This window comes from Molossus molossus, unplaced genomic scaffold (assembly GCF_014108415.1).
Source record: "Molossus molossus isolate mMolMol1 unplaced genomic scaffold, mMolMol1.p scaffold_m16_p_7, whole genome shotgun sequence".
NCBI classification, from domain to species: Eukaryota; Metazoa; Chordata; class Mammalia; order Chiroptera; family Molossidae; genus Molossus; species Molossus molossus.
In genome coordinates this window covers 31,449,377-31,467,516 of record NW_023425401.1, presented here as the reverse complement: position 1 = coordinate 31,467,516, position 18,140 = coordinate 31,449,377, and the positions used below count along the sequence as shown (strand labels likewise).

Sequence of the window (18,140 nt, the reverse complement as noted above, 5' to 3'; positions counted from 1 at the left end):
CTTACTAAACACTTTACTTCATCGTTGATTCTCTGCCTGGTGCCTGGCACAGAGTAAGTTGGAAACTAAAAAGTTATATGAGGAATAAAGAAATGATATATCAAATCATAAGAGAAGTGCCCATGGTCCTTCCTCCCAGTCAGAGAGGCTGGAATAGGATGTGATACATAAGCCCCTGTGAAGTTTCCAGGTGCTAAGAACTCTGCCTTGATTGAAGATTGGCAGATGCCCCCTGGGAAACCATCAGGGTAAAGTGGAATCCAGTAATTTAGACTAGGTTGTAAAGTTGCATATAAGGTTTAAGGAGCAGACTCACGCTGATTCGCTGTGTTCACCTTGGTGCTCAATTTCTCTCACTTTCGTTCTAATTCGATTGCTTTTTTTCATCTCTTGCATTCATTCTTGGCTAGTTAGATGTAATGAGGAACCACAAACGGTGCCAGGTTCATACTCCTGTGCTTTTGTGATTTGTGGAAGTAATAAGCCCCCATGGGTCAGCTGTGTGATTTTTTCCATTTACACAATACCAGCTGTGATGTTCCCCCTGTTCTGCACACAGTAACAAGCCGTATTGGCCCTGCTCACATGGTTTAAAGATAACTGGGATGACTTGCCTCCTAGTTTCATGCTTACTGGTCCTCCTTCATCAAAACTGGGCTAAAACCATGCATTAAAGTCCTATCAAGGCATAAACAGATCTAATGAAGTCATTCATTCATGCAGACACTCACTGCACACCTACTTTGAGCACAGTGCATTGCTAGATACCGCCAAGCCTGCAAACATCATTTAAACCTGGCTCCTAGCTTCAAGAAACCGATGGTGGTGTGACAGGTAAACACACAATTATTTGCAGTACAGGTAAAATGTCAAAAGGAGCCTGAGAGAGGCACAGACTGTGCAGTGGGCCAAACACACTGTCGCAGCTTTGCCTGTACCGTGATTACCATCAACAGGGCATAGGTTCCACTGACTTGATCCAGGACCTTAATTACCTGTGAAGGCTACAGGACATTGATAACTTTCCGATTTATTTGTTGGATTCTGTAATGTGAATAACCTTTTACATGAGGCATAGTTCTGTCCTGTGGCTATTGTGTTTTCCAAGCACAATGGAATAGGCACTGTAGTTCAAAAGAAGGGTACCTGCGGTACACACCACAAATACTTTTGCAGCACGCTTGATGCTTGTACTTTGGTCCGTCCACCTGAAATACAAACCACGGATCTTAGTAAAGTTGTAAAGTAGCAGGCGTTTGGCTTTGTAGTAATTTTTAATGGGTCATAGAGGGCTACGGGGAAGAGGGGGGGGGGGGGTTCTCTTTTTTGCCTAACATAGAGAAGGTGCAAATCTACTTCCATAAATTAAACAAGTCCTCATTTTTCACCCTATAAACCCTTTCAGGATGCTGTTAAGAGCAAGTGGAGTCTCACCAGGGGCCACTTCAAAGATCAGTCCCTCGTGTTCATTAGAACGAATGTAAAGTCAGGCAGCTGTTGCCCTGGGCTCAGTCTGCGTGCCTGTCACACAGACACCCTGCAGCACTTGGCTCATCATTTCAGATTTTGCTCAGCACATCTAGGAGCCCAAAGGTTTTAATAACTCGGTTCATTTTTTACTCTTGGTAACATAATATTTAGATTCTACAGTCATTATGTATTTGTCATATTTATCACCTCATGCACATGGATCTCTAAAGCACCGTGTTTTGCTGTACTTTGTGATTGGGTGTGATCGCCTGCCGGCTATTGCATGATACCGGGGGGCTGGAAGTAATGTTGGTTTAGCTCAATAAGTGACATATGTCTGTGGGTAACTTTCAAAATGTGTATCACTAACTTCCTTTGAAAGCACATTTAGAAAACAAAAAAGCATAAGCTTGTTTCTTTTCCTTTGCTGTTACTTTCCACAAATATTTATGGAGCACTTATTATATGCTAATATAAGATCATGACAAGGCATTAGCCCTTGCGGAGTGTACAATTTACACTTCGTGAATTTGTACATTTCCCTCCTGCTTTCAGTGAAAACATCACTTTATCCATATTTCATTTAAGTGATGCATATTATTTTGCAGTGGAAAGGGTTTCCACAAAATGTTACCTGTGCAGGTATGTCAACCTAACTTAGGAAATTTCCTTGTAAGAATAGCTATGTTTATACATGAAGGGATGGAGTTTTACAGCCAATGGGCTCTGCAGAAGAAATTAAAATGGGACAGAATGTGATCACCACAATAGAATAGTCTCATTACAAATAAGAAAGCTTCTGAGATCTCAGTATGTATGTTTTTCATCAAAGTAGCTAGCTGCATGAACAATGATAGGATTTGAGGGACTCCTGAAAAGGGATTAAATGATGAAATCTGATACTGCATTCCGAAGGTTAAAAAGATTATATCACACCATATATATTTTTTTGGTACGTGCCCCTAGCGGGAACCGAACCCAGGACTCTCTGGTCCGCAGGCCGACGTTCCAACTGCTGAGCCAAACTGGCCAGGGCCCATATTGTTTTTTTAATCACCAAAAGTAGTCCAGTATTTTCTTTCTCTCAAGATCCTGTGCAAGTGTTTTCATTTTTGGTGGTGTGTGGTGTTTGTCCTAAAGTTTTGGGAAGTAATCATGCAGAGACACATTGATTTTTTAAAGTCACCATGGCTTTGCAAGGGTCACTGAAACTGCTCGTGTGTGGTCTTTGTGCAGCAAGGCAGGTATCGGCGAGGTCTTCGAAGGTCACCAAGGGCCAGTCACAGGAATTAACTGCCACATGGCGGTAGGCCCAATCGACTTTTCACACCTGTTTGTCACGTCATCATTTGACTGGACTGTCAAACTGTGGACCACAAAGGTAAGAATTCCGGGAGTGAACTCCTCAGGTAATACAAAGGCGAAGGGGACAATCTGTGTTCCTGGGGTGGGAGTGGGGTGTGTGTAGGGAATCTCAGGTCTCTTCCATGTGACCTGGCACTGAAATATGTACAACCTGCAGGTGACCCCATTTGCCTTTGGGGGAGCTAGTCAAGACTCCCTTTCTTGGCCTATTTTATTTATTTTAAAATATCTAAGTAATACTGGAAAAGACTAATTGTAAAAAATTTAAACAACCCCAATAATGATGAAAACTGAAGTTTTCCCACCCACGACATCTCTCTGTTGCCTGTCACCCCACCCCCCTCCCCAGAGGTGACCTCTGCTGTCAGCTTGGTGTTGATGGCCCCAAGTTCGGTAGCGTTCGCTTGCATACATATGTACCTATGAAAATAATATGACTTGGGACTGACTTATTTTTGGTTTCTGTTTTTGAGCCTTTGGCGGTTTACAAGCTAGTAAATGGCATTACAGTATTGTGTTTTCAAAGGTAATTCTGACCTTGTTTGGGAGGAAGATAAAGGAACGACCACCCAGAAGGGAGCTGCAGTTACAGTCCAGGGGAGAACCGTGGCTTAGATCAGTAGCGTGGGATGCAGAAAAGTAGGTGGATTTGAGAACCATGCAGGCGTGGGGAACCTTTTTCCTGCCAAGGGCCATTTGGATATTTATAACCTCATTCACGGGCCATACAAAAGTATCAACTTAAAAATTAGCCTGCTACCTGGCTGGTTTTACTCAGTGCTTAGAGCGTCGGCCTGTGGACCAAAGAGTCACAGGTTTGATTCATGTCAAGGGCATGTACCTTGGTTGTAGTTCAGTCCCTGGCCCTGATCGAGGTCCTGCAGAAGGTAACCAGTCAATGTGTCTCTTTCACACCGATGTTTCTCTCTCTCTCTTTCTCCCTCTCCCTCTCTCTCTCCTTCCTACTCTGTCTGAAAATAAATGGAAAAATATCCCCAGGTGAGGAATAAAAAATAAATAAAATTAGCCTGCTGTATTCGGTCAGGCTAATTTGGCGAGGCATGTGATGTTAGCTGGTATTGATTTTTCTAACCTTATGCGGCCCGCGGGCCGGATGTTCCCCACCCCTGAGAAATGAAAGCCACAAGAACTGGTGATTGATTTGATACAAGGGAGATAAGAGAGTAAGTTATCAGGACAAAACGAGGTGTATGGCTGGGGCAACTGGAGGTCTGTGGTAGCATTCGCTGCCCCGGAGGAGCCAGAGGAAGGAGGTGGCCCAGGCGGAATGTAAGGTGCCTGGAGGCACAATTCACCATCCTCAGAGGTGGTCTGGTCCGTGGGCCAGAAACAGAGAGAGAGCTCTGGGCTGGACGTATGCACTCAGTAGCAGTCAGAATAGCAAGGACTAGTCCAGTCCAAGAGTGGATTTTAAAAGAAACACCAAGCCCTGGCCGGTTTGGCTCAGCGGGTGGAGAGTTGGCCTGCGGACCAGAGAGTCCTGGGTTCGGTTCCCGTTAGGGGCACATACCTAAAATAAAATAAAATAAAATAATAAAATAAAATAAAATAAAATAAGCCAGACACAATTGAGAGACAGAGAAATATTTAGGAAATAAACAGAAGAAATGAAACTAGAAAAGGGGATTAAAAAGTAGCACAAGAAATAGAAGAAAAATTGGGATTTGTGTGTGTGTGTGGTTCATGGGAATTAATGGAGAGGAACTGTGTCAAGGAGACGGAATTGGCTCTTAACGGTATGAAAAACAAGCTACTTGTAAGAGAAATTTAAACTAAAGCCAAGTTGAGAAACATTTTCAACTATCAAGTTGACAAAAATCCAAGTTTGACAACATACTCTTTGATGAGACTGAAAGAAACCAGCCATTCTCACACGCTACAGCTGGGAATGCGAAATGGCAGCACACCGTAGAGGGGAATTTGGCAATATCTAAAAGCAATACATGCGTATTTGCTCAGTGAGAGAGCAGTTTGCACTTCTAGTAATCTGTGCCAAAGGTATATTAACAAAAATAAGAAAAAGACATATGTAGAAGGGTATTCATTGAAAGACTACCTTGAATAGAAAAATACTAAAAACACCCCAAAATTGCCCTGGCCGGTTTGGGTCGGTGGTTAGAGCATCAACCTGTGGACCAAAGGGTCTCGGGTTTGATTCCCAGTCAAGGGCACATACCTGGACTGCAGATTCGTCCTTGGCCCTGGTTGGGTCCATGCGAGAGGCAACCAATCAATGTGTCTTTCTCACGTCGACATTTCTCTAACTCTTTCTCCCTTTCTTCTACTCTATCTATAAAATTAATAGAAAAATATCCTCTGGTGAGGATTAGTCAAAAATAAGTAAACAAATAAATACACCCCCAAATCCATCATTAGGACACTGGATGGCTCTGTGTCATGGTACATCCACAGAGTGCTATTTAGGGGTAGGTAGAAATGAAGACATCCACCTGCTATTATGAAGTGGCCACTGGGGTATGTATATTTTTCAATGAGAAAAGCAAGGTGGAGAAAAGTATAAATCAAGTATAATGTCATTGTTTAGTATTATGTTTATATACTTCTAAAAGTTGGAAAGATAAAGCACACACACACACACACACGCAGACACACATATTACTTACAGGGAGTCAGGAGGCTGAAAGAAACAGAGATCATGAATAACCATACTTCTTTGAATATACCTTGTGCATTTGGTTTTGGAGCCATGCAAATATTTTACATAAAACATAAATAAATAAATAAAATTTTAAAGTTGGATTTTGAAAATATTAAAGTAACATGAAAAGAATCAACTTTAGTGTGGAACAATTCTAGGTGACTTTAAAGTCCTCTAATTTGATTACACATTCCAAAAGGGATATATTTTAAAGATAAAAAGGACTACAGAAAAGTCTTTACTTCTAGTTGTATCATTATTACTGTTACTCTGATACTGCTGTGCTTGTACCATGAGATAAATGACTCTTCGTATCTTTGAGAATTGATGTTACCGGCTAGGTTGAACAGAGATACAAATGCACAAAGTTAAGTAAAAACTCTGTAGTAATCCTGAATTTCAGTTGGAGGTATCAGTAAGAACACATGATGTGTGTTACCATTAAATCTAAAAGAATACATATTCACAGCTCCATCTACCAAAACGCTGTAGAAACAATGGCCAGTCCAGCAGCAGGGACCTCCTGGTGTCCACATTGTTCTCTTTAGATAGCCATGTCGTAAAAGGACCCGGAGATCCTGGAAGAAATGACTGATTCTAGATCTGGAGCAGGAAATGGACAAAATGAGCTTGGAATAATTTTTCATAATAGAAAACAAGGAAGCTATCAAACACTACACATTTCCTGTCAAAGGACTTGGACGTGAAGTTGTATAAGCTTCTGCTGGCCAAAGGACAGTAGATTCGTGAGTTTATAATGATACTGACAAAGGAAAAATAACTCATTGGTTATCTTTGGAGAATACTAGGGAAACAAACTCAGTATTTGGGAAACCATTAAGTAAAGAATCAATTAATCATTTATTCTGAAAGAATCAAATATTTATTCTGGCTTTTCTAGATGATTTGTACTTCATGGTTACTAAGTAGGTGATCAGGACAAATTTATCTTTACATAAATATTCCAGATAATATAGGAAGAAGAAATGATAGGATTTGAATATCACCATATCGCAACCCCTAATGACCAGGCAGTGATGACTACTAACAACATAATAAAATTAGGAACAACCTTGATAACTATGGAAATACACAATAGCATCTCTAAAGCAGGTTTACCCCCCCAAATCAAATCAGAATCTTATCAATCCACCACATCTCCAAATTTAGAGGCAATAGAAAATATAGGTGCAAAATGTTAAATAATACCATGGGGATGGAGTCAGCCAAACTCAGACTGTGGGGAAATCTATAGGACAGCTGATCTCATTTCTATAAACCAAAAGTTTTTTTTCCAAGGGAAAAAAAGAAATAGAGGTGAAAACTATGTATTAAAACAAAATAGAAAAAAAGCAAAACTTGAGACATGTCAACCAATCTCAAAATGCGAATCCCACCCTGGCCGGTTTGGCTCAGCGGTTGGAGCATCGGCCTGTGGTAAAGAGAAACCCGGGTTCGGTTCCCGCTAAGGGCATGTACCTCGGTTGCAGTTTGTCCCTGGCCCTGGTTGGTCGTGAGGGTGGCAGCCACTCGATGTGTCCCTTTCACATCGATGTTTCTCTCTCTCTCTCTTCCTCTCTCTCCCTCCTGCTCTATCTGAACAAAAAATGGAAAAATGTCCTCGGGTGAGGATAAAAAAAAAAAAAAAAATGCGAATCCCGTATAGGTCTGGATTCAAACAAACAATGCATTAAAAAATTAGAAGGCTATTACAGAAATTTTAATATTGACTGGATATTTATGAATTATTATTTTAGGTGCGATCATGATATTGTGATTATTTTAAGCGTTTTTACTTTTTAGAGATGCACAATAAAATACATAAGAAATCATATGATGCCAGGGATTTGCTGCAAAATAATAAGCTGGGAAGGGAAGAACCTCTGGGTTTAGATGAATAAGATTCAATATGTATTGCTAAACATCAATGCTGGATATTGATATTCTGTTTCTGAATATGTTTGAAATTTTCTATAATGAAAAAAACTAAAAACGAACAAAAGAGGAGGGAGTGATGAACAGTAACAAATACCTCAGAGAAGTAACATCAGGACTGAAATACAGCGGGTCCTTGAATAACATTTTGTTCAAGGTCATTTCGTTATGATGTTGATGAGATGCCTACGAACTTAACTCTGGTTTATGACAATTAGCGTGCGGTAAACTAGGTTTTGCTGTAAATACTTCTGTTCACTCAATGGACAGCATTAAGTGAGGACTTCCTGCATGTCTGTAGTATTTAGCAACCCGAAGCCGCTGGTGCCCACGGCAAGCACGGTCTCGCTGCAGTGTACCGATGGGTGGGACACAAGGTGCAATGAGTTAAGGAGTAAGTAGAAAGCAAAAAAGCTCTGAGGAAAAATTGAGATGTTTGGCTGTGAGGAGAGGAAGATGGGAGTAGAGACAGTGTTTTTCTTCTTTTTTCTAGTCTTTTCTCTCTCTGTCTGTCTCTCTGTCTGTCTCTCTGTCTCTCTCTCCCTCCCTCCCTCTCTCTCTCTCTTTCTTTAATTACAGAGACTCTTGAGAATGTTGCTTTGTGGAAGAGCCTTTAAAGGAAAAGGGTAGAAAGTCTGTTGGAGAGAATACGATGCATAGTGTGGACAGGGGGTGAATTTTAAATCTAGGCAGTGACATCTCTTCTGCTGCAATGAAGGGAGGGATGGAGGCAAATGCAGCACGTGTGCAGGTTTGGTGAATGGAAGCAGAGGGAACTCTCAGTGATACTCTTTCTCAATGAAATGAAGGTAAAATATTCAGCTGAGTGGGCAATGGAGGGGCTGACGGGAGCAAGTTCCGCTGTCACAGGAGAGAAGAGGAAGGCTGATTGTGGAACACGGACAGACTGGGCAGTGGAGCCGCCAGCTGGGTTGCAGACCAGAGTGTTTTGATGGCATCGATCACCAGGGCTGGCTTCCTCCAAGAGAGTTTAGCAGCACAAAGGTGGATGTGGATGAGGGGGACTCTGATGGATACTGGCTGGAACTTTACCAGAATGTGATGAAAGACAACAGGACATGGGATTTGGAGAAATGGACAAGAAACTGTTTGGTGTCAGAGACGAGGATTCTAAGCCGGAGCAGAAAGGAAATGAAAACAGATAGGAGAAAGTAAAAGGAGCAAGGGACTGGAACCCCTATCAGATCAAGGTATGAAGGGAGTAACTGAGTATGAGTATTAGTCAAATAAGAAATTATTGTTAGAAAGTGAGATGTTTGCATTTAGTAGTTCACAACTGAAATAATTCCCAGTGATTAAAAGTCAAAATGTCCCGTCGGCCTGGGGACCAGAGAGTCCCGGGTTCGGTTCCCGCTAGGGGCATGTACCACCAAAAATAAATAAAAATAAATAAAATAAAATAAAGATATCCAGGCTACAGCTGATAGCTGATATGCTCAGTGAGAAAATGGGGAAACTGGGATTGGGAACCCAGATGTGTGTGACCCCAAAGCCCCCACGCTGAGCCTAGAGACAAGAATTCCAGTTGTTAGGCTAGTTGGATCATTCAGGTTTAGAGCCAGAATTTTGGCAGGGGCAGGGTCAGAGGAGGGGCTTGTGCAGAACACAGGTGTGAGAGAACCGAGCAGACCTGGTGACCAACTGACTTGATTTGCGAGGAGAGTCGATGACGAGTCGTATTTCTTCCTTAGGCGTGTGAGTGAGGGAATGATGGTGCCGGTGATGGAAACAGGAAACGGAGGAGGAGGAGGAGGGACAGGTAGATAATTAGCAATCTAGAGCATGCTTGCAAATTCCTAAAAGATATTCAAAAATACTGGAGCTCAGAGGCAAGAGTGGAGTTAAAAATATAGTTATGACAGTGATCAGCAGATAGTCAGTCATTTATTCCAAGGGAGAAAATTCCAATGGGAAAATTATGAATAGAACATGGATGGAAGAGGACCAGGGCACAGCCTTGGAGCTGCAGATGCTGCGGAAGGAGAAGGAACACACAGATGGGAAGACAAGAGGAAGGTGACGACCTCAGTGAGGGCAGTTTCAGTGGAGCAGCGGGGACAGATTGTGGGTCTGTCTTTGCCGAGGGAGGAGGAAAGACAGCAGGCATGGAAAATACAGACTCCTCTTTCAGACACTGGGCTATGAACGGAAGGAGATAGAGCTGTTGCTAGCAGGGAAAACTGGGCCAAGGAAGGATTCGGTTATTGTACTTTTGAAGAGACTTGAGCATGTTGGTGGCCAGAAGAGAAGGAGCCAGTGAAAACTGCCGATCGACAGTGGGTGGTTTGAAAAGTTGAGGAAGGTGATATCAGGTGTTCATGTGGGGATGGGTGGGGAGAAGAGGCAGGACACAGCTAAGACTAGAGAAAAGACTATGGATAGGTTTAGCTTAATGAAAGTGGAGGGAGAAGCAGAGAATGAGAGGTCTCTATTTTCTCGATGAGGTGACAGGCACACTTATCTGCTAATAAGTGTGGAGAAAGGAAGAGGAGAAAGGTTTAGACCAGGTCCTGCAAGAGATGGGACACGGCCCTGACTCCAGAGGATGTCAGAACATCACAGACCTGAGGACCAGCTGGGGCTCAATATCAAAGATACATTCCCCAGGTGGTGTCTAATTTAACTTGTGCAGGAGTGCAAGTAATTGTGTAAAATCTCTAGCATCAAATCTCTTAGGTCTTCAGAAACCTCTTGAATCTTACATTCTAAGCTATCCACAACCTGTCCCCAAATAATTATAGCAGGTCTACAAATTCAGGTGTGGGAGAGATACCACGTCTCTGTAACTCTAAATACAGTGTTCTCAAAGTGTGCCCCTTGATCGTCATGGGCATTACCTAGGACTAATTAGAAATACAAATTCCCTGGGCACCCCTGCAGACCATCTGCATCCAAAAGTCTGGGGATGGCCCTGGCCAGTTTGGCTCAGTGGTTGGAGCATCGGCTTGTGGACCAGAGAGTCCTGGGTTCAGTTCCCGCTAAGGGGCATGTGCCAAACAAAAACAAAAGTCTGGGGATGGAGCTTGGCAGTCTGTGGTCCCGATGACCCTGGTGCTGCTAAAATGTGAAGAGCCATGCTCCAAACCAGCGTGAAGTTGTATTCACATTCCCCATCTGGCATAACTAAGTGAGGCAGTCACATTGTTTTCAGGGGTCTCTCCTTTCTCCTCTCGGTGAAGTCAGAGGGTTGTATTTGGGAACTGGGAGTAGTCCAGGGTTCAGACAGGAGAAGGAAAACCAATGTTCCACACCCCAACTAGGTTCCTGATATAATTAATAACCCTACTTGCTCTGGTGAGGGGGTTGTACTATGACTATACCTGAAACCCCAAATGTGCCATGACCCCCTGTGGCGATGTGCTGGGAACAATGGTTGCAGTTGATACTCTCAGGAACGTTGGCTGGAGGCTTTCTCCTCGTCTTAATCTGAGCACCCGTAAAATGTAAAGAAAAAGGTGGCACCGTCTCTTAAAATTTCTAATCACTTTTGAAAGACTATGATTGAAAATAAACTTCTTTATTTTAAGAGAAGGGCAAAGTGAAATATATATATATATTAATTTGGAAATAGTGGAAATCAGGCTTTGGGTTTGTTTGTTTTTTTCAGTCTTGTTGACAATGAGAATTTTCAGATAGGTGTAGAGCAGAGAAGAAAATGAGAGGCATAATTATATTTTAATCCCTTATGACAGTAATGGTTACCTTAGTAATCTTTGTTTTAAACTCACTGGATAACGTGGAGTCCTCTGATCATGTAAACGAAGGTGGAGAAGGTTAGCGGAGGCATACTGGATAACTGAGTTAGTGATACCCTCACACTTAAGATTATAACTTAGTACGTTCAGGCTGCTATAACAAATAGCACCTCCTGGGTGGCTTATAAACAATAGAAACTTCTTTCTCAAAGTTCTAGAGGCTGAGAAGCCCAAGATCAGGATGCTTCTGTGGTCTCTTTCTGGTGATGGCCGTCTTCCTGGTTCAAGGTCAGCTCCTTCTCACTGTGCCTTCACTTCTTAAAAGATGCTAGGGATATCTGTGGGGTCTCATTTTTTTTTATCCTCACCCGAGGACATTTTTGCATTTATCTTCAGATAGAGCGAGAAGGAGAGAGGAAGAGAGAGAGAGAAACATCGACGTGAGAGAGACACACTGACAGGTTGCCACTCACATGATCCCAACCGGGGCCAGGGACAAACTGCAACGGAGGTACGTGCCCTTACTGGGACCCAAACCTGGGTCTGGTCCATGGGCCAACGCTCTAACCACTGGCCAGGGCTCTGTGGGTGTCTCTTATAAGATTCTAATCTCATTGGTGAGGGCTCCACCCTCGTGACCTAATCACCTTCCAAAGGCCCTCACATCGTGAGCATCTTTTAAGAAGTGAAGGCACAGTGAGAAGGAGTTGGCTGTGAACCAGGAAGACAGCCATCACCAGTAATTAAGAATTTTGGAGGGACACAAAGATTCAAATCATAGCAGATTTCAAATGAAATAACATAAGGAAGAATCCTTCAAATGCTAGAAAGAGTTGATGCGATGACAAGTAAGACTTTGAACTAGTCAGAAGTCAAATTTAAAGAGTGGCTTCAATATGATACTTTGTGCATAAAAATAAGTATAGCTCAAAAAGATACCCAAAGGAAATGTAAAGGAAAGCCCAGACAACAGGAAAATGTCTTACATTCTACTGCTGACCAAGAACTCACATTTCTGACCCAAAGATAAACTATCAGGAGAGAACATCTGTATTCCAGGGGAGGATGTTATGCTGCAGTTAGCTCACTGAGCAAATCTAATCTTGAAGCCCGGAGGAAAGTCTATATTCCATTCACTCTGCATAAGTAACGCGATGCCAAAGAGACATATAGCACTGCAGGCACTTCTAAGAAGAGAGAGCTAGGATTTTAACGATCAAGACTGAAAACTAAAATCTCTCTACACAGGATATTAGGAATATGGCAGTTAAATAGAAAAAGTATACTTGGAGGAAATGCAGCCATTGTCTGTTCTTTTTGTGATTTGAAAACTTAATATTACCAATAACTTTATATATGGATGTATTGGAATTTGCCATGAAGATTGGGCAGGTGGAATTTTTGATTTGGGAAAGGCCAAAGGAACACAATACTATGTGTTTTGGAGGTTTGAGCTTCTGAATAGTCCCTAAAGAGTAGTTTTGTTCTTGAACACCAAGTAGCCAGACTGATTATTGGTGGAAATGAACCTACCTAATAGTATTATAGATCTTAAAAATTTTTAATGATTTTTTTCTGGTTTTATTAGCTTAATTGACTCAATAAGAGAAAATAAGTTATTGTGTTTTAGTAACAGAGGAAGGTTGTTTTTGTTTTGTTTTGTTTTTTCCCTTGAAACTTGAGGCATGCTTTTTTTAAGTATAGCAATGCAAACATTTTTGTTGTGGTTGTTGTTAATCATCATCAGAGGATATTTTTTCCACTGATTTACTTCAGAGAGAGTGCAACGAGGAGAGTGAGTGAGAGAGAGAGAGAGAAACATTGATGTGAGAGACAAATCGACTGATTGCCTACTGAATGCTCTTAGCCGGGGCCAGGATTGAACCTTGCAACCCAGGTATATGCCCTTGACCGGGAATCGAACCCACAACCCTTTGGGGCCAGGGCCGACACACTAACCACAGAGCCATGCGGGACCAGGGTGCAATGCAACCATTTTTGATAGTGATAGACACTTTGTTCATCACCTTAATTATCAACATATTTTATTTTAACTTCATGCAAGAAAACTAAAGGAAATAAACTATATGATCCTTGCTTCAGTAGATAAAGACTTAAAATAGAACCATGCGTACAATAGAGTATTGTTATGTTGGTTAGCATATAGGCAATATACGGGAGAGTCCACGTGAATAGTAGAACAATCAGATGTGTGCTGATTGGGGGAAGATAAAGAGGGTAGATCCTCTCCCTATCCACATGGAGGCCGCCCATGGGAGGTCTTCCCATGTGAATTCCCACATTAAGCATCATCTGTCTCTTCTCTATATGCCCAACTTCCCCTTCCTTCCAATTTATTGAAAACAGAACAAGACAAAACAAAACACAGACACCTGCCCTTGACCTTCCTGTCCCTTTTCCATCCTGTGTATCTTCTGCCTTTTCCCACCAACCTACACTGTTACCTCCTACAGTCCACCTTTTCCCCATGATCACCACTAAACCTGCTCTTCACAAGCTGACCTGACCTCCTTCTTGCCCGTTCCAGTGTCATTTTGCCATTTCCATTTTATGACTTCGTTGTTTCAATAATGTCGATTAGTCCCTTGGAACATCCTTGTTTAAATATATCAATGAGGCTATTTTTTAAGAGAACAGTAAAAAGCTGCATACTTAAAAGTCTATCCTCGGTGATCCTTTAAATAAATGTTTTTAATGCATTGCCTGACTAAATTGTGTTGAATAATACCAGCTCTTACCTTTTACTCTATCTTAGCACATTACATCTCGCATCCATCAAGAAATGCTGGAGTTGATGCTTAGAAATAACATATGAACTCCTGGCTGGATGAAGACATTCATTATTCCACTCAGCATTTCTGTTTGCTGAGGTTTGGGATAATTTTGTTCCTGTGCTGTAGTTTAGCTTAGCGGCCAGACAAGTCTTTGGGCTTTTGATCATTGCATCCCATTTGGAAAGTTTCAGTGGATTCCAATTAAACATTGGGTTAATATTTATTTTGGTCCAGGTACAGCTTCACAGGATTAAGGTTCTCGATACTCTGCGTGTGTTTGCCAGCTCATTCCCGTCCTTTAAACTTCAAAGGGCTTGTGTCTCTTCTGCTTGTATTGATAAAATCCTCCGTATCCTTTCCGCACTAGAACTTTGGACCCTAAAATTCCATTCCTTTCTGTTGACTGGTCAGGTATATAGCCTGACATCCCCCATGTGTTGGTATTTGATGGTGTTCCTGGACAGCACCCTGGGGTGCTATCATCCAGTAACCTCTGGACACACATTTGATTGATGGAAATCCCTGACTTCCTCCAGATGTGTACTGACCGTGAATAACCTGTCTGAGCAGTTAACATACATCTCAATCCTCTAGTCTTTTAACAAAACAGTGAATCTGAGAACAAAATTCTCTAAGTACTCAGTGGTGATGACTTTGCACAAATTAGAAAGATAATCTTCCATTTTCAAGCAGCTACTGTGAAATCAATAAATAATAAGTATTATCTATTTCAGTTTTACATCCTCTGCCAGAGTTAAAATATCACTATCTCGCCTAATGTTTTCTCCCCTTACCTACTAGAAAGGAATGCTAATTTGAGTTTTTGTGAATAAAAGAAATGGGAAATTTTTGTTTCTAAGGAAAACCATTAGTTATTACATTTTAAATGTATTCATCAAAAATGATGATATATTGCACTAAATGTTAAACATGTCTATATTATAGATAATGTAATAATAAAAATACTTTTGTCTTCCCCAATGAATCACATTTAGCACGTGTAGAATTTCCATCATTTCCCCATAAGACTGTGAGCTCCTTGAGAGTAGACCCAAATTATTTTATCTGCCTCCCCAGTACCTGGCATAGTCTTGGCACCTGGTTGGTACTGAATAAATCATTGAATTAATACATGAACTATTAACCCCTGAATTTTTAAAAAGATGCACATTAAAGAAATACTGTAGCAAATATTTAGTTAGCAGTGGTTTTGAGCAGTAAATTCATAGCCATCATTTAGAAATATAATGATTAGAAAACTGAGGTTAAACTCAGGTTAAGCTTTTTAAATTCTATTAGGAAATATTTAAGAAACTATAATTTTGGAAAAAATATCTAAGGCAGCTATCCAGGCAAGAGGAGAGTGACCTCCTAAATATTTTTCTTACGAAGTAGATGAGTAGAATTCCTCCTGCTTTGTGAGAATGATCCAGAGAGCTGGGCAACACAGTGTGTCTTTGACCACCCCTTCCACTCAGAGAGTGAGTATTTGTCCAGGTGAGCAAGGGAAGAGGCCCCCAGCAGGCCTCACAGTGACCTCCTGGGACACGATAGCCTAGTTACATGCAGGAAGGCTCTTTCTAAAGGTATCCCTGCAAAATTCTGTGTCTTATGGGGTGCGTTTCCCTCCAGTAAAAGGGGGCTGGACTCTTCTCAAACCATAGTTTATAAGAGAAATTCCCAGCTCGAACTAAAGCAGTATCGTGGGGATGGAGAGGGCAGTGTTCTGAAAAAGCTTCTCAAAGTAGGTGACATCCAAGCTGGAGTATGAAGGAATTAGTTAGGTAAAGTGAGAAAGGGAAGGGCATTTAAGCAAAAGGAACAGAATATGGAACAGAAGCATGGAATAGTTGATACTCCAGCGATGTGACTTTAGAAATGTTACTTAAATTCTCTGTGCTGCACTTTATTCATCTATAAAATCGGAATTAAAATAGTGCCTATCTCATAGGATACGAATAAAGATGAAATGAATTAATATATATAAAGTTCTTGGAACAGTGCCAGCACAGAGTAAGCACTGTGAAAAGAAGTAGCAATACTATTATTATCATTAAATATTGTTATTGTTGCAATTGTTGTTATTTGGATATTTAAGTGGTTTAGTTGAGCTGGAGCAGTGGGTACAAGGGGACCAGAATGGCAAAATGAAAAGATGTCTCTGGAGGCAAAGAAAAAAAAGGGACCAGATGGTGAAAGGCAGTCTGTGATGCTATGCGACTGGGGGGGGGGGGGGGGGGCCTTTTCACCTGAAACTGACAAGGGCTATAGCTTATGCTAAAGTGGACCTTACTGCCTCTTCCTTCATGTGATGCAGGTCAGACATCTCACGTCCCCTCATGACTCTAAACCAGTGTTAGCACAATGTTCTACATCTGATGACTGCTTCACCAGATTACCAGCGATACTCGTGCTCCACATTAACTCCATACATCCTGTAGATCTCTCCTATCTCAACATTAGTTGATGGGATTGTTAATGGACATTCACAATTCTACCACATTCAATGGCAGTATCTTGATTGACCAGAATGTTCACTTTTGCAATCTTTCATGAAACTCCTCTCCCAATTTATTACCCCACATAAATTTTCAGATGAAGCCCCATCATGATGATAAAGACTATAATGATAATGATAATAATAATAATGATAATGAAAGAAGCTACATTCAACTGAATACTTCCTTGTGACTCACATTATACCAATGATGTTACAAAATTCTAATTATGCTTTTGTAAATATACTCTCACGTGACCCCCATCTTGAATGGATCTTGCAGAATTGTTTCATGTGACATTTCTGTTAGCTTTTCTTCTGTTTTTTAATTTTTTTTTTCTTTATTGGTTTTTAGAGAGAGAGAGAGAGAGAGAGAAACATTGATGAGGGAGAGCATTAGTTGGCCGCCTCCTGCATGCCCTCCACTGGGGACTTGGCCCACAACCTGGGCATGTGCCCTGATTGGGAATCGAACCTGTGACCTCTTGGTGCATGGGTCGATGCTCAACCACTGAGCCACACCGGCCGGACTGTTCTGTTAGCTTTATGTTTACTTGTTCCTCCATTGTATCTTCAGCTGGACTTTTCATCCATTTATAATTATTTTTTAATTTTTGAGCCAAATATACCTGCATTCCCTTCATCCTTCTTGGTTCTAACAGATTTCTGTCACTACTCCATCTAATCCTCACACAGAGTCCCTCCCTCCCACGTTCTGACTTCGAAAAGGGAATTTAAATGTGGCAAGACAGGAAGGTGGAGATACTCCCATTTGTCTTGAATCTGAAGAGAGCCTATGTAAGGATTTTTTCTTAGAATATTCTAGTATCAGTTACTTTCACTATTTCTGCACATTTATTTTGTGTATATTCACACACTCTTTTTTTCAGAGTAGGTTATTTCTCTGCTCATCTTTATCCTGTGTCTAGTAGATGTTAGTCTGCCAGTATTACAAACGATATAGAATGCGTGGAGGTTGACCATTAGGAAAAATTACTCCTTCATCAACTTGGATGATAAAAATTGAGAGAGTGTTCTAATTCTTCTAGTACTTTGTAAAGAATAAATAAGAGTTTTGGAGAGTAAAAATACATATAATTAATCATTGAAAACTCTCATTTTTCCTTCCAAAGTAGAGTACCAGGCCCTCCCATAAATCCTGGGGAAACAGCCTCCGTGTTTACTGCTGGAAGCTCCCCAGCTCTGTGGGAGTTTCTGGACAGGCATGCTGCGGACTTGGCAGCGGCATGAAATAGCTTTCTCTCTCCCGTCCCCTGGTTCATTGGCTCGTGCTAAGCCCAAGTCAAAAGTAAGAAGAAGTCTCTTATAAGTTGTCAGTTTCCTTCTCACTTAGGACCTTCCTTAATGATTAAAAACTTAACTTTTAAACCAGATTTCCCTTTACCACTCTGCCAGGCCCAGCCGCATTAAGGGGGATAATGGGTCACTAATCCAGGAGGATTTCGCTTGAGACTCTTGGCTTCCACCCACCAATGGAACTTAATTGGGGCCTGATTGATTTGATTTTTCTCTCCCTCAGCCATCCCCCACCCCCACCCCTTTTACAAAGTTTAGTAAATGAGCTGAGTTTTGCTGTTCTTTTGCTGTTAAGATCATTGTTCTTAACCTAACAATCCGTGGGCCATCCAAACAAAGTTGTGTGTCTTCATGTCTGTGAGTGT

The 18,140-nt window shown here is 41.4% G+C and overlaps 1 protein-coding gene across 5 annotated transcripts in view; it reads left to right on the top strand.

Annotated features, from left to right (window-relative positions):
* Positions 1-18,140, top strand: part of DYNC1I1 (dynein cytoplasmic 1 intermediate chain 1) — a 308,363-nt gene that overhangs the window by 245,709 nt on the left and 44,514 nt on the right. For all 5 annotated transcript variants that reach the window (XM_036246459.1, XM_036246457.1, XM_036246458.1 and 2 more), the window contains one exon: positions 2,707-2,851. In XM_036246459.1, the coding sequence (XP_036102352.1) occupies positions 2,707-2,851 (145 nt within the window). The remainder of the gene's footprint in view (positions 1-2,706; positions 2,852-18,140) is intronic.